The sequence below is a fragment of the Myxine glutinosa genome, chromosome 9, assembly GCF_964187855.1.
Source record: "Myxine glutinosa chromosome 9, kmMyxGlut1.1, whole genome shotgun sequence".
Taxonomy (NCBI): Eukaryota; Metazoa; Chordata; class Myxini; order Myxiniformes; family Myxinidae; genus Myxine; species Myxine glutinosa.
In genome coordinates, this window is record NC_136269.1 from 113,535,624 (window position 1) to 113,558,747 (window position 23,124).

The following is a 23,124-nucleotide window of genomic DNA, read 5'->3' on the forward strand; positions in this document are numbered from 1 at the left end:
GAGGGAGAGGGCTTGGGAGCAGGAGGTGTGGGAAGGGGGGGGGCGGGGGGGGGGGGGGGAGAGATATAAAACACAAGGGGACCGAAATTAGCGGGGGTAGAAAAGATCAAGGTTTTGGATGGGGGAGGATAAGAGATGGTGGTGAACAGCTGTTTTAAAGACCTGGAGGGTGGAGTGGGATTGAAGAGAGTGAGGGAGTTTGTTCCAGAGGCAGGAGAAAAGAGGAATGAAGGAGTGAAGGTGAGCAGAAAGTCTTGATTTTGGCAGTTTAACCATAAGAGGGTTGCAGGCAGATCTTGTGCGACCTGTAGGAATATTTGGGGGACAGAGCCCAGAGAGAGCTGGGGGGGCAAGGCCAGAGAGGAGTCGGTAGAAGACGGAAAGACCACCAACCTGCCTGCGGTGAGTGAGTATTAAGTTAAATTAAATTAAGCCCATATGGAAACCAACAGCGCTCCACACGGTGATGTTGATATGGAAATTAAGCCGATATGGAAACCAATGGTGCTCCACATGGAGATGTCAATATGGGAATCCCAATGACAAAACACGAAGCACCAGGCGCACAGCCTCTTCGAGGACAGAATGGCAGATCGGCCTGTAATGGAGGTGCTTGCTTTAACTCCAACAATAGCTCACACTTGGTGATAAAAGCTGAGATGCAAATTGCAATCACAATATGTGACGATGTTGCGGGCGATCCCTTTCCTGGGAAGCCTCAACCCATTCGCGACCAATATCAAAAGGTTTGCTCGCAGCCTCGATGCTACTCTCAGCTGTCTCCTCCTCTCCCTTTTCCGGTTTCTTTGCTGCATTTTACTTTTTCCTTCACAAACATTTATTTTTACCTTTTACTCAAGTAATCTCCGTTTCACACAAAAATCTTAACAACAATATTACCTGAAACTAAAAATCCTACAAGTACATAATAACAACAATGGCAGAAGTGATGAATCCGTAACAGTTTCATCTGCTGGGTAGTGCATTTTACAATAAAGACTCAACCATTAGCACCAAGGAGCTTTCAAAAGACCTCTGGGATAAGGTTGTGGTGATACAGGAGATGGGTATAAGGGCACAGATCAGGAGATGGGTATAAAAATATTTCAAGGGCCTTGAATATCCCTTGGAGCATGGTGAACACAATCATTAAGAAGTGGAAGTCGTACGGTACCACGAAGACCCTGCCTAGATGAGGCTGTCCCTCCAAACTGGATGACCAAGCAAGGATGAGACCAACCAGAGGTCACCAAGATGGCAGAATTCTGTACTTGACCTGTCCTTTACAATGGCAACTTTGAAAGAGCTACAGGCCTTCATGGCAAAGACTGGTCATTGTGTGCATGTGACAACAATATCCCAAACACTCCACAAGTCTGGCCTGTGCAGTAGTGTGTCAAGAAGGAAGCCATTACTCAAAAAAGCCCACCTTGAGTCCCATTTGATGTATACAAAAATCCACTCCGGAGATTCTGAAGCCATGTGGTAAAAGGTTTTGTGGTCTGAGGAAACCAAGATGGAACTTTTTGGTCTAAATGCAAAATGTTATGTTTGGTGCAAACCCAACACAGCACATCACCCAAAGAACGCCATCCCTACTGTGAAGCATGTTGGTGGCAGCATCATGTTAATCATGTTATGGGGATGTTTCTCATCAGCGGGGACTGGGGCACTTGTCAGGATAGAAGGGAAAATGGATGGAGCAAAATACAGAAAAATCCTCGAGAAAAACCTGCTGCCCTCTGCAAGAAAGCTGAAATTGGGATGTTCACCTTTCAGCATGACAACGACCCGACGCACACAGCCAAAGCCACACTGGAGTGGCTAAGGAATAAAAAGATAAATATCCTCGAGTGGCCCGGTCAGAGCCCCGACCTAAATCCAATCGAAAATCTGTGGCATGACTTGAAGTCTGCTGTCCATCAACCTGCCCACCCAACTTGACTGAGCTTGAACAGTTTTGGATAGAAGAATGGGCAAATATTGCCCCATCAAGGTGTGCAAAGTTGGTAGAGACCTATCCCAACAGACTCAGCTGAAATTGCTGTCAAAGGTGCTTCCACCAAGTGTTAATTCAGGGGGGTAGACACTTATCCAACCAAGATATTCTAATTTTGTATTTTTAATTAATTTTCTTAAATTTGTAGAATTTGTTTTTCACTATGGAAGTTGTGGATTATGACGTGTAAATAAAGGTAGAAAAAGTCTGATTTAATGCATTTTGATTCCAGGCTACAGGGTAATAACAGGTGAACATTTTGAAAGGGGGTGTAGACTTTCTATAGGCACTGTATAAATATGTATAACCTTCACAAATTAAGGCAGCAGAACTAGAGGTCAAAGCTACACCATTTTTCTCCTGAACAAGCAGCCTCAAAGCTATTCAATCAGAAGTTAATAAAATAGCTCAAGGCATTCCACCCTACATCACTGAACATGTGCAGTTAGTTATGCTTTTGAATGATAAAGAAAAATTAACGCATCCTGCTCTTCACATTTATTCATCTCAACTGCACACTTGCACTTCTCATCTGCATTTGTAAAACACACCCACCTTTTGGTCTCTGTGCTTTATTCATTTGTTTGTATGCAGACCGTTTGTATGAATAATTTCTGGAGATGCAGCAACGCTGTCGATGCAGTGTCACCTGCAGATATTGAGGACAATTTTTGCCCTGGTAATGGCATACAATGTCCCATGTAAAAGGAGGCCATCCTTTAATACCTCCAAATAAAAGACACCAATACATATTTAAATCCATAACATCCTCCCCACACCCATTGTTTGTCCAATTCTACCTCTATTTTGGCCTTCCACCCTGATGTTGGTGTTTCCCCTCTCTGTCTACTGTTGTGTTATGTTATGTCTTGATAGTTGATCCGTTCAGTGTACCAGCTCTTCCATGAGCCTTGACCTTGAATTCAAAAAGCTCTGCCATTGTCCTCGTAACTCCGCAATAAGTTGATGAAACAAAATGCGTGGGGAGGGAATCCATATTTATTATTCAGTCCAACTCTGACAACAATTTCTTAAAGACTGGTCATGTCAGTGGTCTTCAAAAAATACAAAGTTCCATCAATGCTTGTGCTTTTTTTCCAGGTGGAGATTGAAATGCAACCTGGGCCGCTTGAGAGCAATGATGTTGCCAAACCAAGAGAATGCACTCAACAGTAATGTGTTGCTGATGTAAAAATGGTTGAAGAAATGAAGGCTGGAATTTGTTTGCTACACAAAACATTATGGATTATTCAATTACATGAGGGCTGGTCCACACTCATTGTCGATGTAAAGCTTTTACATATTTAAACTAGAGAGTTCATAGAACACCTTATCCTGCACCATGCTGCGAGTGCGCCAAATTTGATTGGTCGAGATGGCATAAAAGGCGTAATATTTTGTCCAAGTACTGAAAAACTGAAGGTTTTTGGAAGTGTCAAGCAGGCAATTTGTGTTCTACCGGGTGGCCTGAAAGTCGCTTTACCCCTGCTGGATTTCTCGCACCCCTCTCCTTCCCCTCCGATCTCTCCCAGGCATAGTATGTGGCAACACTGACTTACTGATGTGGGAGTCACTAGGAATGGGAAGATAATGATTGGACAAAGTTTTGCACGCCATGTGTGACATATTGATCAGGATGAAACGTCATGAGTGATGTGTTGGTGGAGGGGAGAGAGAGAGGTAGAAGAGGAGGCAGACAAGGAAGAAGAAGAGGCAGCAGAAATGGAAGGGAGATAGAATGAGAAACAGGCCAAACAATTGCTCAAGTGCAGTCGTCCAAGAGGATTTGGCAAAATAATTCAGTGGTGTAACGAGAATGATGGAGCACATACAAACACAATGATTGATTAATTATTGTGATCACTGCACAATAAAACCTATATACTGTATATTAAAGGAGTTTAAGAACGAATGCTTTACTGTGGAGGGGCAAATGGACTTTCAGGCCACCCTGTACAATGTTCAAATATATAATTAAAATTGAAATAAAATTAAGGTTTTAAAGTCTATTTAAAAAAAAAAACTTTTTGACAAGTTTACCAGAGTTGATCCACCATCTTTTACACCAATATTTATTTAATATGTTGAATGAATTCTTCATGCTTGTTTTTTGTGTTCTTTATGATATCCCGAAAAGCAGGAATTTTTTTAGGGAGGACGGCACAACATTGAGTACAATTTGCCAAATTCAGAGCCAAAGTACTGCTAAATTGCAGGTTCTTTTTCCGAATCGTGGTCCACAGTGTTCAAAATGTAACATTCAATTGAAATTCAGTAAACCCTCGACCGACATCTGTAGACAGACAGACAGAGTTAACCAGTTGCTTAACCCAGCTTTTCACTTCGCGCGTGGAATAATGGAATATGTCATTGCTTTTCCAGATTTAAAATGTTCTCATGACATGTGATGGTCTCTTCTGACGTCAAGGCTCGTTCATGAAAATAATTTCATCACACCTTGAACATGGAGTGATGGGAACAATCATCACGGTACATCATACCCTGATTACAGCAGAGATGGAGAATGTCTAGCCTGGAGTAGATCCGGATAAAGACTTGTGGGCACGTGATGCTGAAGCAGATCCAGATGTAGAATGAAGAACTAGTCTTACTGCTGAAGGCTAGTGCCTTTTTTTCTCTTTTTCTTTGGAGGAGCGAGGCTCATGGAAGAGCAAGGTAGACTGACAGTGGGATAAACATCAGGGGAATGAACGAACAAGAAAACAGAAGAGGCGGAGGGAAGGAAACACTGCGACTAGCAAGCAAGATGGTTTGGTTAGTAAAGGTTAATGGGGGGTAATAGAGAACATGGGACAGAATTGGGACATGACAAGAGATGGTGGTGTACTGCTTGCTTGAAGCCCTGCCGGAGGGAAGAGCGACACAGAACAGCCTCTGAAAGATGGTTCCAGAGATGGGAGAAGTGAGGAATGGAAGAGTTGAGGTGTATAGACAGCTTGGATCTAGATGTTTACAGCAGGAGAGGATTACTGGAGTAGATAGAGAGGGTTGGAGGACTGAGGGAGCAGAGCAAGCAACATCAGAAAATAGACGGTAGAAAACAGAGACCACCGACATACCTGCGATGCTTCGGCATCATCACCGGAGATGCCAGTAATTTTGAGAGCTTCATATTCCACAGAATCCAGGAGAGAAACAGATGTGTGATGCTGGGGCTCTGGTCCATAGTACAGAGCAGTACCCCCAATGAGCTACAAAGGCCTGATAGACTGTGAGTAGCTCTTATTTTCAAAGGAAGAAAGGTCTTGGATCGACAGAGACAGAGTCAGCTGCTGACTTTTGAGATCGGCTCAGGAAGGTCATGGCTGATCATTAGGCCCAGAAGGTCAAGCTACTGAACCACGTGCAATGGAAGGCCAAGGAAATAGATAGGTGGGTTCACTTGATGATGCTTTGGGAGTGTGAAGATTAGACTGAGATTTTTCTAGGATTGAATGACACGAGCGATTAACCCGTCAGTATGGATGTGATCATACCCCCTTGTTCCTTCTTCCTCATTTCCCACTGGGAGCGGTGCGATACGATACACATTCACATGGAGAAAATTGGAGTGCTCCCTCTCCCTGAACCCATGAGACTGAATTTTTTTGCTGCCTAAAATCTCCACTTGACTCCCCAAATACAACCAACAGTTGTGAATTTTCATCCAGTGTATCAGGAATGCAAATACGTCAAATAAACAGACCTTTCTCGAATTATATACGATAGTCACGTGAAAAAGTAAGTACACCCCATGTAAAGTTTTGACTTTTTCAACATATTTCAACATACAGAAATTTGATCTTCATTTCAACAATATTGGGAGATAAAGGTGATATAATATAACAAATATCATGAAACATTTACATTTTGTAGTCCATTGTATAATTTATATAAACATATATGCAAATTTCGCATGTGGAAAAAGTAAGTACACCCTTGGCTCTAATAGGTGGTATTGCCCCCTTTGGCAGAAACAACCTCAAGTAGGCGTTTCTTATAACTGTCTACCAGTCTCTGACATCGACTGGGAGAAATTTTTGCCCACTCCTCCATGCAGAATTCTTTCAGCTGTGCGATGTTTGAGGGGTTTCTTGCATCACAGCTTGTTTAAAATCCCCCCACAACATCTAGATGGGATTTAGATCTGGGCTTTGACTTGGCCATTCCAGAACCCTCCATTTCTTTCTTTTCTGCCATTCCTTGGTGGATGTACTGGTATGTTTAGGGTCATTGTCATGTTGCAAGGTCCACCTTCTGTTGAGCTTCAACTTTCCGACAGATGGCCTCACATTATCCTCAAGCACCCTCTGGTACAATGAAGAATTCATAGTGGATTCTATGATGGTGAGTTGCCCAGGCCCTGGTGCAGCAAGGCTGCCCCAAACCATAATATTTCCACCACCATGCTTTACAGTTGGTATCAGGTTCTTGTGGTCAAATGCTGTCTTTGGTTTTCGCCAAACATGTCTTCTGGTACTGTGGCCAAATAGCTCTACCTTTGACTCATCTGTCCACAGCACATTGTTCCAGAAGTGACGGTCTTTGCAAATATATATCAATACACCTAGGCACGTGATGCTGAAGTTCATTGGCAAACTTTAGTCTTGCCCTGGTGTTCTTTCTGGACAGCAAAGGTTTATTCCTGGCACACCTCCCATGTAGATCAAATTTGTGCAGCCTCTTTCTAATGGTAGACTCGTGCACTTTGACATCAACAGTGGCAAGAGCTACCGGTAGGTCCCGTGATGACATTCTGGGATTCTTAGAGACTTCTTTCAGCATCTTGCGGTCTGCTCTCAGGCTGAACTTGCTGGGACGGTCTGGCCTGAACAAGTTGGCAGTTGTTTGGAATCTTCTCCACTTGGAGATGATCTTCCAGACAGTCGAATGATTGATTTCAAATTGTTTGGAGATCTTTTTAAATCCCTTCCCAGACTAGTAGGCATCTATAACCTTATTTCTGAAGGCCTCAGAGAGCTCTTTTGATCTGGGCATGGTGACGCCACACACTTCAACAACAAAGAGCAAACCAAACTAAATGTCTGAGGTTTAAATAAGACAGGTTCCTCCAAGATCCTCTTTAATGATGTTCTAATAATTTGCACCTGAGCTGGTGCACCTGATTCTAATTTTAGGTATTTGAAGTAGTGATAAATGTAGGGGTGTACTTACTTTTTCCACATTCGAAATTTGCATTTATGTTTATTTAAATTATACAATGGACTACAAAATGTAAATGTTTCATGATATTTGTTATATTATATCACCTTTATCTATCAATATTGTTGAAATGAAGATGAAATAGCTGTATGTTGAAATATGTTGAAAAAGTCAAAACTTTACATGGAGTGTACTTACTTTTTCACGTGACTGTATATAGTACGATGTTCCATTTTTCAGACCAGTGTCTAATAATTCCCAGGTCAGCAAAAAGAGACACAGCTGCTGTCTGCCTAGCAGAGGGATGGGGTTCCGTCCCTTTGTATGACACAAATTCCGGTCATCTACAAAAAGGAAGATAGTTTTCCAGAGCATCGGATAGGTCATTTATATAGACGAGGAACAAGACTGGCATGAAAACACTGCCTCAGGGAGATCCAGCATCCACCGAGAGAGGGGAGGAGAGGGTTCAATTGATCTACGTCAACTAATTGCAACACGTCAACTGAGTGAGTGGAGAAAGTCAGAAATATAACACAGCAGAGAGCTTGGCAATCAAAGCAGGAAGCAAGACTGGGTTGATTGCCTGATATATGTCCAGAGAGAGGGTTCTAACCTTTTCCTTAAGATTAAAAGTCTCCCACCATTGCAGAGAGAAGAACAGAAGCATGTCCAGAGTTCAGTGATTGAGACTTTATCCAAACTCATAATCAGAGATGAGGCTGTTTGAAAACAAGAAAGATGACATCAGAAGCAATGATGGATTCCGTGACTTTAGTGTAATCGGAAGCAATCTTACAGGACTACTGTGGTAGGGTGTGTTTTTGCACCCTCTGTCTGGATGGGAGGAATGAAAGGAAAACGACAAACCAAATCGGGCAGATAGAGGGGAAGCAAGAACAGTAGAGCAGGATTTGTGAACATGGGGAACGGATGCCATGGGCACCGAAGCAGGGTCAAGGCCGGACAGAACTTTCTGTGAGAAGGACACAGAGTCTGGTAGACAGTCGGTACTTCACGGCAAGATGGGTACAGAACAGGATGGGTTGTGTACACACAATTTTGAGGCAAGGACAGAGTTTAGACATTCTACCTTATCTTGGGCAGAGTCTGTAGTATTTTGCTTTGATGAAGGGTCACCACCTGAAACGTCATCTTCTCCTTGCTTCCCATGGTAGTTACCATACTCCAATCAACATCGTGTGATTTTATCAATGTATCGAGATATGGACTCAAAGGAACGTGATGCTGGAACAGATCCAGATAGACACGGAGGCAAGTGACGCTGGAGTCTATCCAGATAGACACGTAGGCACGTGATGCTGGAGTCTATCTAGATAGACACGTAGGCACGTGATGCTGGAGTCTATCCAGATAGACACGGAGGCACGTGATGCTGGAGTCTATCCAGATAGACATGTAGGCACGTGATGCTGGAGTCTATCCAAATAGACACGTAGGCAGTTGATGCTGCCTGGAGTAGATCTAGATAGACACGTAGGCACGTAATGCTGGAGTCTATCCAGATGGACATGTAGGCACTTGATGCTGGAGTAGATCCAGATGGACACGTAGGCACGTGATGCTGGAGTCTATCCAGATAGACATGTAGGCACGTGATGCTGGAGTCCATCCAGATAGACACGTAGGCACGTGATGCTGGAGTCTATCCAAATAGACACGTAGGCAGTTGATGCTGCCTGGAGTAGATCTAGATAGACACGTAGGCACGTAATGCTGGAGTCTATCCAGATGGACATGTAGGCACTTGATGCTGGAGTAGATCCAGATGGACACGTAGGCACGTGATGCTGGAGTCTATCCAGATAGACACTTAGGCACGTGATGCTGGAGTAGATCCAGATAGACATGTAGGCACGTTATGCTATCGTAGATCATCATATATAGGATCATAAGGCACATGATTCTCAATTTCTATTTGCTTTTTTTTGGTACTTCCTGATATTTAATAGGCATGACAATTACTCGATGTGTGTGATTGAACAATCATTACTTTTTAAACGAATCTTAAATAAACTACGAGTGGGGCCTGTTGTGGAAAACCAATCAGGTCCACACAACTTTAGTCCAACGGGTGGTTTAATTCCATTTAGTTCATAACATCATCCTGTAAAGCAGGAAATACAATAAGTATACGATGTGACATCACATGGGACCATTCATAACATTCAATGCAAGCAAGCTGGATATTCTATGCAGGCGTACCGTTAGCGAGTCTACCAGATGTAACGTGTCACAGGAGAAGTCTCGGAGCACCGTCCGCAGCAGCGGGTCTTATAGTCACGCCCCTAGCGGTGTCAACGAGCAGCGAGCATCACCCCGGGTTCAGTACGAATACGATTTCACTACATTCTCCCCCCCGTCAGAATTATACGGCAGTGCGGCTAAAAGCGAGTGAGCGTCAGCACGAACAGGGTGCGGAACATCAGTCGACCCAACCGTATCGGGCCGGGCGGCAAATTTCTCTGCCAGCACGCGTCCGAAATTCCCCGGGTAAGGCATCACGTATCCCTGTGTCCCCGGCGTCGGAGGCGCCATCAGGGTCGGGTGACGAAGGGGGTAATTCCAAGTCGTCGGGCCCCGGTAGACGCGGTGAGGGAAGGGTCGGTAGACTTTCGGCGATGGGAGCGTCGGGAGAGGCCATAGTCTCATAGATGGGTTCGATCGGTTCGTCCGATTCCCTACTCAGGTCGGCGACCCCGCAAGGGGCAAGGTGACGGACGGAGACAGTAGTCTCACGGCCATCAGTCGTCATCACACGAGCATGCTCAGGATTAGCCTGGAGAATCTGCACTTTGTCCACTAGGGGGTCGTACTTGCTCGCGCGAACCGCCCGTTTAAGGTAGGCCGGCCCGGGCCCAGCGAGCCAACTGGGCAAAGACCGTATACACCCCGTGCTCCTGGGGTGGTGGAAAAGTCGCTCGTGGGGAGTTTGGTTGGTTGCCGTACACAGGAGAGCCCTGATCGAGTTCAACGCCGCAGGTAGCGACCAAGCCCATTTATCGAGGCCCCGGCCGAGGGTCCGGAGGTTGAGCATGACGGCCCTCCAGATAATCCCGTTGAAGCGTTCGATCTGCCCATTAGCCTGGGGTCTGTACGGCGTGGTGTAACTAGAAGCAATGTTATTTTGGAGCAGATAGCCGCGCACCTCCTGAGACAAGAAGACCGCACCCCGGTCGGTATGGACATAGGCCGGGTAACCGAACATTGAGAACAAGTTCTGTAAGCATCGCATCACTGTGGCAGCAGTCATGTCCGCGCACGTATAAGCAAAGGGGAATCGCGAGTACTCATCGACGATAGTGCGCAGATAGCGAGAGCTGCTCGACACCGGCAATGGGCCCTTGAAATCCATCGCCAAGCGTTCCCACGGGCGCGTAGCCTTAACCAGAGTCCCCATGGGAGGGTTATAGAAACGCGGTTTGATTTCCGCGCAGATAGCGCAGTCGCGACAGATACGGCGGATATCGTCAATCGAGTATGGGAGATTGCCACACTGCACAAAATGAGCGAAACACGTTACGCCGGGATGGCCCGCAGTGGCATGCAGCACCCGTAGGCCCTCCAAAGAGGTGATACCCGCGCATGTAGCCGGTCGTGATAAGGCATCGGCGGCCCGGTTATCCTTCCCCGGACGATATTTGATGGTGTAACAGAAGTCGGCGAGTTCGATACGCCAGCGAGTGATTTTCTCATTCTTAATGCGCTGGGCGTGTAAGGTGTCGTACATGAACGCAATGCTTTGCTGGTCCGTGATGATTTGGAAGCTCCGCCCGAGTAAGTACGGGCGCCATCGCCGAATAGACTCGACGATCGCATACGCTTCCTTTTCAACGGACGAGTGTCGCCGCTCAGCGGTGGTAAGAGTCCGTGAAAAGAAAGCCACGGGCGAAGTTTCGCGGAGAAACTTTGCACCCATTTGGAGTAATGGGCGAACAGCCCAAGGACGCGCTTCAGGGACGCCCGATCACAGGGAGGGGCCATGTCGAGCAAAGGTCGCAGATGCTCCTTATCCGGAGCGACAGAGCCATGGGTCACGGTGTACCCCAGAAGATCTATCGTGCGTAGGGAGTATTGGCACTTATCCTCGTTCATAGTTAAGTGATACCTCTGCGCGACCTCAAGGAAGCGCTTCAGATTAGCATCATGGTGCCCTTGGTCATATCCACAAACCGTAAGATTATCGAGGTAGACGAAAACATCGGTTAAGTGCTCCCGCGCAACGAGGTCATCCATGGCCCTCTGGAAACAAGCGACCCCGTTCGTTACCCCAAAAGGCAATCGCGTAAATTGGTACAACCGCTGCCCCGACTCAAATGCGGTATAGATACGATCCGCCCTAGAGATAGGGATCTGGTGGTACGCACTACGGAGATCGAGAGTGCTATAGACCGAATACTGGGACACCTGTTGCACCAGCGCGTCCATCCCCGGAAGGGGGTAGGCATCCAGCTGTGTAAAGCGGTTAATCGTTTGGGAATAGTCGATTACCATGCGTCTGCGATGGGCCTCGCTGCGCACCACCAAGACCTGTGCGCGCCACGGCGACCTACTAGGTTCTATGATGCCGTCTTTCAAGAGCTGAGCTGTTTCGTCCGCAATGAATTGCATGTCTGCGCGAGAGTAGCGCCGTGATTTCACCGCGACAGGGGTGCAGTCGGAGGTTAGATTGGGGAACAGCGAAAGCGGCTGGACGTCCATTTGCGCTAGGGCGCACACCGCAAGCGCGTCGTCCGCCCCCACAACAAGCGTGTCAGGCCCACCAAACTCCATTACCAGACGTCCATGCAGCTTAAGAAAATCGTGTCCTAACAGAATATCAGCACATAATGCAGGTAAAACCATAAGGTGTACATCAGGGAAAACCCGTCCCTTTAGCACGAGTTTCAATCGGCATTCCCCCTTCGTGCTGAGTCGAAGCCCCTGGGAAGCCATGAAGATCCGTCTCGTAGACCTCCAGATCCGCCATCCATGCCTGAGCACAAGTCGCTGGTCGATAAAACTATCCGTAGACCCTGTATCCACTAAGGCCCGAACACAATGGCCTTCGACCATGAGGGGAATAAGGGCTTGAGCCAGGCCAGACGAGGCTGCTGGGAGCGGGACTGAGCCCCCCGAATGGGTCGGACAAGCCTCGCGGGTGGATCCTATGCCAGCAGCAGTTTTGCGGTCGTGGCCGGAGTCTGCGTTGACCATGGGGAATCCATTAACGCCATCAGAGGGCTCTCCCAAGCATTCCGGTGTTTCGCGATTCAAAATCTGACAATTCTGACGGGAAAAGGCCTCCGTAGTATTTGAAATCGCCTTTTGACACTTTTGGCAGGAAAAGGCCTCCGTAGTATTCGAAATCGCCTTTTGACACTTTTGGCAGAAAAAGGCCTCCGTAGTATTCGAAATCGCCTTTTCCGGGGTGAGGGCCACCGTTAGCTCGTGGACGACACGAGGAGAACGTTCCGCTGGGGCTTGGCGAGGCTTCAAAGCCCCTTGCGTGGCCCGGAGTTTGGTCAAGGACACGTACTTCGTGCCCGATGGAGGATGAAACGGTGGTGGCTGTCCGGTGACGCCCGCCAAGGACGTCTGAGCACCCAGGGGCCCGCAGAGAGGGGCCCTCCCCTTCGAAGTCGGGTAAGGCGCCGGGTTTCGGGCTCGGCTCGCGGGCTCCACAATGAGCCCATTCAAGGTCGCCGTGCCCGCGCGACCGCGGCCACGCAATTCAATGAGCCGCGAGCCGCGTGCCGTTTTCCTGCACACTCTCGCGTAATGTCCTTTTTGCGAGCACAAATGGCATATAGCGTCTCGTGCCGGACACACGGGCCGGGCATGGCGTGGCCCCCCACAGAAAAAGCATGCGGCCCCGCGTAAGGCCTTGGGTCTGGTCGTAACGGCAGCCGTCAGGACTGGGTCTTCCTCCGGAGCATCCCGGAGTTCCGCGAGCGGGTCCGCGTCCTCGGCGGTAGCACTCTCCGGCCGGGCGTGTAGTGTAGTGCCCGCCAAGAGGTGCGTGTGATCATAGGTGTTCGATTGCATCCGCGCTTCGGTGTATACTTTCCCTTGCTCGAGTGCCGTAGCGAAGGTCAGGTCGGTCTTCTCTAAGAGCTTGAGCCTTAGTTCCTGGGAGGAGACCCCTGCAATGAAGGCATCTAAAAGAAGATCATCCTGAGACTGCGCGGGAGTCCGTGGCTCCCTGGTGCTGTCCAGCAAGAGCTGCCGGAGCTCCTGGGCGTAGTGGTCCATCGCCTCGTTGGGTTGCTGACGTCGCGTTTGCAGCAAATATCGTGCATACACCGGGCTTTTTTCCTTTATGTACAGCCGTTTTAGCTCCGCGATCGAGAGGTCATACGTCGCGCATTGCGCGATGGAGTTGTACACCCGGTAGTCGATTTTTGAATGAAGTGTTGCTAGCTTCGCGGCAGCCGTCGGCGCGGTCTCAGGCTCGTCAAAATGATTCTCCAATGTTCTGAGCCAGTGCTTCAGTTGCAAGCCACCATCCGGGGCTTGCGGGTCGGCGCAGAATACGGCAACCGCCAGCGTCTTGTTGCCAGCCATGTCGGTAGAGCTAAATGGAATTAAGTGTTGTGGAAAACCAATCAGGTCCACACAACTTTAGTCCAACGGGTGGTTTAATTCCATTTAGTTCATAACATCATCCTGTAAAGCAGGAAATACAATAAGTATACGATGTGACATCACATGGGACCATTCATAACATTCAATGCAAGCAAGCTGGATATTCTATGCAGGCGTACCGTTAGCGAGTCTACCAGATGTAACGTGTCACAGGAGAAGTCTCGGAGCACCGTCCGCAGCAGCGGGTCTTATAGTCACGCCCCTAGCGGTGTCAACGAGCAGCGAGCATCACCCCGGGTTCAGTACGAATACGATTTCACTACAGGGCCCTTCTCGGTCCACTCTGATCTGCCACAATGGAGAAATAATCCAAATAATAAGACCTATGAGAAATTCGGAAAAATTGCAAAAATAATTTTTAAAAACTTTAGATTTTCTTTTATTTTTTGGGAGAAGGGACAACTAAGTAGGACAACTTGAGTATATCCTGGAATGTTGGTGTCGATCAGGCCAAGGGTCTCGCAGTAATTACCAAACAGACAAACATACATACAGACACCGCTCTGTTTTATATTAGAAGAATTAGATTAAATCCGAATGATTAGGAAAAATTCGTACTATAATCTACAGGCAAGCTTCTGCATAGCAATTCAAAAATAAAAGAAAATGCATTTGGGGATTACATCAAAATAAAAAAACGAATCATAAACAGTGCAATCGTTTTCACTTTTGCAATTGCAGTCACAGTAAATAGAAATGAATAGATCACCATGTTTTTATGACAAACAAAAACGACAGCACTTTTAATGCCTCACATTCTCCACCAATGTTTCCCTGCCCATGCGCTTCCCTTTACTCCTTCAAACCTCTTTGTCCCTTCCTCCTCACACCCACCACACTTCCCTACTCTGTTTTGCCTCCTCGGCTTCTCAACTTTCATGCTTTTGTCAATTGTAATATTATCTCGATTTACCTCCTTTCCTCTGGTTTCCCCTTCCTTACCTGATGACAATTATGTTACAGTGTATGATGGCATATTAAATGCACATCCCCTTATATAATGACAAAAGCTGCTGTTCATTTGCTGCTACTGAAATATCCTAGGATGAAGCATCCACCACATCAAAGCATCACACTTGAGCCTTTGTGGACATCATAAATTACAATGTCTGGATCTGGATCTGCTCTGTGTTGCGACCTGGTCCCGGGGTAAAGGGCTCGGGGTCCTAGTTGATGTGATCGGGAGGTCAATACTTTCCCCCATGTGCGGGTCCCGCCGTATAAACAGTCAAATGTGACCGAGTGGAGTTATCATCCAAATGCTGACGCAAGTTTACGCCCCCCCAACTCACAGGCACACAGTATGCAAATGTACACAAATTCAGCAATGTCGTGCAAATTCAAAACAGTGGAATGAATGCAAATCCTTTACTCAGGATAAACAAAAACACAGGGTATACACCCAAGCAATATAGCAACCATAGTACAATCACACTGACATACAGTGGTAAAGAATAAGTAATTAAAGACAGACAGGTGCCAAGACAATGCAGACAAATCAATTAAACGCCCCACCAGACATCACTATGTAATCCCAAGGGGTAGGGGTGGGGGAGGGAAGCAAATAAAAAAGGAATTTGCAAAGGTATAAAGAAAAATTATATGTAAAATAAAAGGAGGGGGAATTCACGTCTGTTTGAGATGATGTTCCAGAGGCCTCGTCTAAGCCGCAGGCCCCAAAGATGGCACTTCATGACCCTTCTCTCCCTCTGGATGTGTCCTCAAGCTTCACGAACCGACGGACCAGAGCAATTCCCACAACACCATAAAGCAGCATGTTGCCTCAGGTTGGCCAAGATGATAGTCGACGAGGAGCAAACGCTTCTGCTCCCACCATCTTTACTACACGACGCCACGTGCACCGAGAGGCTCTCCTCCACCTTTCCTCGCAGGGATCACTTGACTCCTCGAAGAGCCCTCACAGGTCGAGTTATTCATCACAGAAACCGGAGCACGTGTCCTGCGTTAATTCCCGCCCTTCTCTCTCGAGGGAGTGTTTCCTTTTCACTGTCGCTTCCTCCTCTTCCTCTTTTAATTTCCTCTCAGATCACTCATGAGGTTTTCACCCATTCAATTATTTAGAGGCCTCGGAGGGGGAAAGAAGGTTGATAAGGAAGGTCTTTTAAACAGAAGAATAAAAATACAATTGTAAGGAAATAAATATAAGAAGCTCTTCTGGTCCCACAGCCGACCCGGCATTCCACATGCGATATACCTTAATGTTTACAGCTTCTCAATATTACTGAGCAACCAGCCCCACGAGCGTACCATCATTATTGAGCAATAATTCATCAATAAACCCCAGAAGCATAACAGTTGGAACGCCGGAGTGGGCGGGGGTGACAGAAAGTGCCTTATCATGTGGATTTCCAAAAGAGTGTGACAACATTACTGAACTAACAGAGTGTAAGAAGTTTCTAAAAGGCATCATATCCTTTGACTGCCAATATTTTTTTCCTCGCAAATCTTGAGGAGTTTTTAGAAGGCAGACTTCAAAATTTGCTGAAAAGGATTCGCTCATTCCATTTTGTCTTGTATTTAGTTGAAATGTAATCGCTAATCTCAGCACAAATTTCGTGACCGACTGCTCGGGTGGCAAAAAGAAGTCAAAACAAATGGGAAATAAAATACTTTAAATGGTGATTGATCCACCGTATAAGAGAAGAGAAGCTGATGTTTCGGGCCTTACCCTTCTTCGGAGCAAAAGATAAAGGAAATCAGGTAGGGGGTGGTGAAAAGAGACTTCCAAAAATTACATCATCACTGACGATGGGAATGGGGGTTGGGGGGGGGAGGCGATTGGCCAAAGTTTGCACATCATGTGTGATGTATTGCTCACCGGGGTGAAACGTCATGAGTGACGTGTTGGTAGAGGGGAGAGGAAGAGGAAGAATAAGAAGTGGAGGCGGCAGAAAAGGAAGAAGAGGAAGACAAAAAATAAGAAAAGAAATGGAGATAGAATGAGAAGACTAATAAAGGGACAAACGAGAGAAGAGGTGGGAGAGAGAGGGAGATAGGGGATGTAGAGATGAGCAGGGTTGGGGGGAAGCATGGGGGTGTAAGGGAGTAAGGGTGTGGTGGGGAGTAGAGGGTGTAGAGGGGAGTATAGTCCTCACCCCCCAAGTCCTCACCTTTCCCCTCCAAATCCCCTTCCCCGTTTGAATCCTTCAAAGCTAATTTCACCCCAAATCCACTTTTTTGAAATACCAACTTCTGTCCTGGAAGTCCTTGGTGTCCTTGTGTTTTATACTTCTCCCACCCCCCCACACCCCCCCCCTCCCACGCCTCCTCCCCCCAAGCCGGCAAGCCCTCTCCCTCCCACACATCTCCCTTCTCTCAAATGTTGTGTTTGTGTGCTTCCCCTTCTCTCCCCATCTTGTCTTCCGCTCCCTCTTTTTGTATATTTTGTTTGTCTGGTTGATTTGTTTGTGAAATAAATGTTAGCTCTTTCACGAGCCTCGATTCAGTATACAAAAACAAAAACCCCCCAAAAAAACCCACTCCTTGACCCTCCACAACTTTTCCTCAACCCCCACTCCCATAGCCTCATCCACCCCTCCCAACCCTGTCCCATCTTTGCTATCCCTCCCTCCTCCAAACCCCAACTCTTTCCTCCCATCCTCACCCTCCTCCTGCTCATGAAATCAAATGGGCATTCTCACATCAACACGGCGGAATATTTAACGCTTTATTTAACCTCTTCTATCATGGTATCACAGACGTTACAGAAACCACAATCGAAACAGCTCCTACATGTCATGGCCTGTCATGGTCGCCTGTCCAACTCACAATCCCGCGAGATATGCGGAAACCCTGTGGAATTGCAAATTTCAAGTGACTATGAACCCCAAAAACAATTATCTTCTTCCTGGTGCATATTATATACACATTGTGGAACGTAAATAAGAACCAATGTTTTCTTTCACAATGTAGTGAGACTTCATAATGACGTGCGTTTTATGGTGTCTGGTCGAGTCGTTTAAAATAATATAGTGGGCAATAATAACAAGGAACCACATAACCTCCATGGTAAAAGCCCTGCTTGAGAAATATGGCGTCTTGTTTCAGCAATTTCTGAGGCGAAACGAAAAGCAGGCTTAGGAATTCGGTTGCGTGCGTGCGTCTGCATTTTAAAAATTCATTTTCTCGGCAACCATTGGTCCGATTGACACGAAATTTTACCATAGGAGCGCCTCCGCCAGTATAACCTTTTTAACGCATAATTATGACGTAATAGGTCACGTAGTACGGACGCCATATTGAAAAAACATTACACCTCTACATCTCCCAAACTGCTCAATGGAAAAAAATGAAACATGGCTCATTGTCAAGTACTCCAAGGGGAATAAGATATGTTAATGATGATGTCATCGGTGCCTTCGTTATGACATCATAATTCGACAAGTATAACGCTTCATCCAATCGGTATGAATTTTGTTTTCTCTGCAACTGTTGATCTGATGGACACAAAATTTTCACCATAGGAGCACCTCCTCCTGAAGAATATTTTATGATAATTATGATGCCATAGGTCATGTAGTACAGGCGCCATCTTGGAAAAACCGAAAAACGTCGCGACTCTATATCCAAAACCGCTCCATGGAATAAGATTGAAACGTGGCTCATTGTAAAGAACTCCATTTGGGGAATAAGTGCTGTTAACGATGACGTCATTGGTGCCTTAATTATGATGTCATAATTCGCCAGGTACCACGCTTAGTCTGATCAGTTTGAAATTTATTGAGCGTGATCAACACAACAATTATAATTATATTAGAGAATATAAATTTATGATGTAATCGCTCACCTGGTCTGGCAGCCATATTGGATCAAAGAAAACAACCCTTTAAAAACAGAAGAGTTGACTCGTACCAAGTTGACTGCTCAGAGTAAGTATTCTATGAATAACATCTAGTTTCCCAGGTAGTGAGCCTGTTGATCAAATATGAACGCTGACCGCTCGAAGTGGTCTTTGCAAAAAACATGATATTTTGAATGAACATACGTGTTGATGTTTAATTTGGTTGTTCCTCGGTTTTTCAACCTCACAGGTGCAAAAAAAAAAGCGACTTCTGAGTTCTATGGGCAAATTTATCGACGATTGGAACAGTTAAAAGCTTGGCACATCGGCATCTTTAAGGCTAGAATAACTTGTCATGAAATAGACTGAGGTAGGCCATTTGCGTAACGGAAGTGAAAAGTAGTCCGATTTTAAAACACGATTATCTGGCTTATTATTCTCCAATTTTTTTTGTGCTAATGGCTCAGGGAGATTATCCTCTAAAACATATCTCTTCAAAAATTTTCATGATTGCATCCCTCAAATGTGAAAACTCACATTTTTATTCTCTATATGTTTGTCTTTTCAAGTTTGCAGAGATGGAATTTAGTTTAAAAAAAGATATTTTAAAACAATCCCTAAAGGGGTGCACAGAAAATTTAGGATTATTGTCGCTTTTTTATATTATACAGGGGTCAAGGGTCAAAATCTGTAGTAAAATTAAGGTTTTTGACCTGCCAACAAACGGTATTTCAACCAATCCAGACAAGAATTGGTAAAATGCTACCTTACACAACAAATATAGAGTAAAGTCAGTAGCGATTGGTCTAGTGTCTTATTTTCTATTTTATCAGGGTGAAATATCAAAAGAAGTCATGCAATTAAGATTTTTTTTTCATGCCAAGCTTTTTTTTTTTGAACCAATGCAGGCAAAACCTTGCGCAAGCCACATTCCCTGAAGAGTAAAGCAGGTACACCATCTGGTGTCTTCCTTTAGATTGTACAGGGATCAAAGTGTATTGTGGAGCGGCAGAGACATCTCTCATCTGCTTGTGAAAGTGTACGATCGTAGTTATAACTACATCTTTGCATCAGTTGCAATGTACAGATGAAACCATTTCGCCAAAAACATTTTTCAGTGACATGGAATTTGAAATTGAGAATAGAATCACCAGATTTGTCACTTAAAAGTCCATTCTTAAGCCTCAAATGTCCCACTCCGCAAGGCTCTCAAGCTGTCCATATTCTGGGAGAATCACAAGTGAACAGATAACTCTGTGGCCTAAACACATAAACGTGTTGACAAACTGTGTTTTTTGGATGTACAATCAAACTTGGGGCAGATCATTCACCAAGGTGCAACGGCTTTGTCTTGGTCCAGCTAAACCTGTAAGCCCAGCTTTGGTGGCCTCTAAATCAAATATAGTCCGAGTCTTAATAAAATTGCCAATGTCATTGGGAAAAGAACAGGAAACAGTTTGCGTTCAAGATGCTTGCTAAGTGCCGGATAGCATATGGTCGATAAATACGGTTAAAATGATTTGTCGCAGTGACACGGCCTTGACTTACTCTGCTGTTGAGCTCAATGCAGTGAGAGTTGCTGTGACAATTCCAGATGCAGCTGCAGTAAAATTATTTATCATGGAAAAAGATGAAAAAGCCAACAAGTTTTTGCGGCACTCCAAGTCCTCGAAGGATGGGCCATTGGGATTGATTGTAAAAACAGTCAAGGGCAGATTTGACATCAACAAAGGTGATGCAGAGCTCCCTGTTCTTATGATGCTCTCTCACCTTTTCCATCAAAAGCTGACATTGCCACTGTTGGACATCCCAGGCGAAGCACGACTGTGACCTATGTCCATTGTGTAGAACCAGGAGGTACATTTCATAAGCAGCCTGATAAAGAGCTTGCTTGGAATGGAAAGGAGTTAAATAATTAATAGGTAGAACAAGACCCGGGTGGTTGAGCAGGGAGGTAAGGTGTCCCAATAAATCAGGTACAACTTGTACGACTACAGGTATAAACAGGGCCTAGTTAACAAAATTGCTCGACAAGCCAAAAGAGAATAAGAGAAACATATAGCCCAATAATATTAAACATCGTCGCAAGGTATTCTATACATAAGGAGTAAACAACAGGTTAAGAAAATTGTCGGCCCAGGATGATTGGTTAGTGATGAAACTGAGATGATGGGCTTGAAAAATTAGTCATATTAGTTAAATATTTACACAAGAACAGTCAGGAGTTTCACCAATACCTCACAGTATCTATCATGGAGGTGAGGAAGGGCCTTTCCAAAAGATGCAGGTCGGACTGGAGGAAGTGAAGAAACAGCTCAGAAATCGAAGAGTAGATACGGCTCCTAGCCCAGCACATTAGGCCGATATGGGCCTCTGCTGATTATAATACACTTTCCAGCTTTGTTGCATCAGAATTCCATTGGCTTTGTTTGGGTCAAGTGTAAAATTATTAGTAAGGTTTGGTCAAACTCGTGCGTAGCTCTTCAAAAAAAGCTCCTTTAAAAATAGCGTTACGTAGTTTTTGAACGGCGTTATATGTGCGTTTCCCAATCGGCCCGTTTGCTGATTTTTAAAGCCAATTCCATAACCACGTACAGGTTTTGATGAACAAAAGGTGTATTACCACAGAGAGAGCAGAATGGCAGAAACGTGCCAACTGAATACACCTCTGACGTTTTTGAACCCTGAGCCTAGATCTACTGTAATCTATATACACCACAGAGGCTAATAAAATAACCCTTCTTCCTGCCGCTCCTGTTTGGAGTGTGTGAACTAGTTGCCTGAAACTAGACCCAGCCATCTGTCAGACTCATATTTGATATTGAACAAAACCATGAAGACCCTTGGAGATGAATTGTAATGTATCTTCAACAGCACGGATGAAGGAGCTAATAGTCTACTTGCCAGCAATGTCAACCCGGAAATGTTGAGTACCCCAAAGTTTTAAGTTAGAAATGTACAGTATGGGTCCCCAGCACTTAGAAACTGCCGGATGCTAACTTGCATATGTTGGGCAATTAGCAAAATTAGCATTAATAGCATTAACCCTATCAAACATAGGCCTGGGACACTGAAATTTCTGTTTCGCTCTATTGCTCCACTTTTATTCACAGGTATTAGAGGTAACAAAGGCAAGTACCATACCAAACTAGAATAATATGACTATGGGTAAATAATATCCTCAAAATTAAAACACAAGTATACCCAAAATTATCAGAGCTGAAAAATATGTGCACTAGTTACACAACATAAAACTTCCATCAAGAAAGAGCGTCTTGCACTTCTACTACTCTGCACTGTTATAAAGCATATCCTCATCATAAAACTCATCCTCATCGTCTTCATCTTCTTCTCCTGACTCTACATTCTTGTCATATTGCTCTTCTTGCTGTGAGTGTGTGAGTGTGTTGCAACATGTACGATCAGAGCCTTTGCAGAAGCAGTAGCTGGTACAGGCCAGGCCTGCAGCTACGCAGCTGCACTTTGCTGTTAAACAGGGCTTTAACCCAGCTTTGCAGCTACAGCTGATCATTTCCAACACGGCAGGAGGAGCAACAGGGCTTGCATCCAGGATGGGCATGATGACTTCCTCTCCCTTCTCACCTTCCTTCTTATTCCATCCAAACTCTGTTATGTCCACAGCTGGTGGGTCAGGGCAGTCTGCTGCTTTCCAAAGCAGCACCTGTAGATGGGCACGCCGGCCATGGAGGAGAGCGTTGCGCTCTGTAGGAGGCAGTGTCTTCAGTGCTGGGGGGGTTTTGCGCTTTCGGTAGATGTCATATCTGGCGACGTTCAGAGATGCCGACTCCCTCTCGTTGTACAGAGCCAGGAAGAAACCACTCACTGTCTCTGTAATCTGTAAATCAGTAGCTCCCTCCTCTCCCCGATGAAGTGAAGCAGGTCACCAGGTACTACTCTCATGGCCTTGAGTGCGGACACCTTCCCGTTCCCCACGGGATAGGAGGTGGTGTCACATCCGGAGAGAGCATGCATAGCCAGGATGGAGTGACACTGCTCACCAAGATTCTCTACTGTCGAATTGATGTTGAGAATAGTGCCATGACAAAGATGACAAATGTTTCGGTGATTTAGCGATTAAGCCGGCGCCCCATGCTGGGTACGAGGTCAGCCACAGTGCCTGACGATGGCCACACCACGTGGTAGATGAGCTGCGATGCATCAACGAGTACAACATGTGGTGGGTGGGGATTGGGGGCAAGGATTCCAAGACGCTGGACGATCACAGACTTGTTACCCTTCCTGAGGCATCCATACTCATCGATGATGGATGCAGGGACCGGGCCGAGCTCGTAGTCAAAGAGGGCAGAGAGCTCCATTCTTCTCTTGCTCCCACCACCAGCAGCCGAGCAAACAACGCCTCAAGGTCACATATGATCTTCGCATTGACCTTCACTCTTTTTTTGGTGAATGTCATTGTCACCACCTTATTTGAGATGGGCGCATGAAATCTCTCAGGAAGTGATGAAGAGAACAGTGTGCTCATGTCCTGTCC

General features: G+C 45.8%; 2 protein-coding genes across 4 annotated transcripts in view; both read left to right on the top strand.

Moving 5' to 3' along the window:
- The window catches only part of LOC137435071 (stonin-2-like), a 60,775-nt gene extending 56,739 nt beyond the window's left edge, over positions 1 to 4,036 (top strand). For all 3 annotated transcript variants that reach the window (XM_068128482.2, XM_068128478.2, XM_078784699.1), the window contains exon 4: positions 3,101 to 4,036. In XM_068128482.2, the coding sequence (XP_067984583.2) occupies positions 3,101 to 3,175 (75 nt within the window). In that variant the 3' untranslated portion in view covers positions 3,176 to 4,036. The remainder of the gene's footprint in view (positions 1 to 3,100) is intronic.
- Positions 1 to 23,124, top strand: part of LOC144893659 (uncharacterized) — a 1,045,304-nt gene that overhangs the window by 757,640 nt on the left and 264,540 nt on the right. The window lies entirely within an intron of this gene.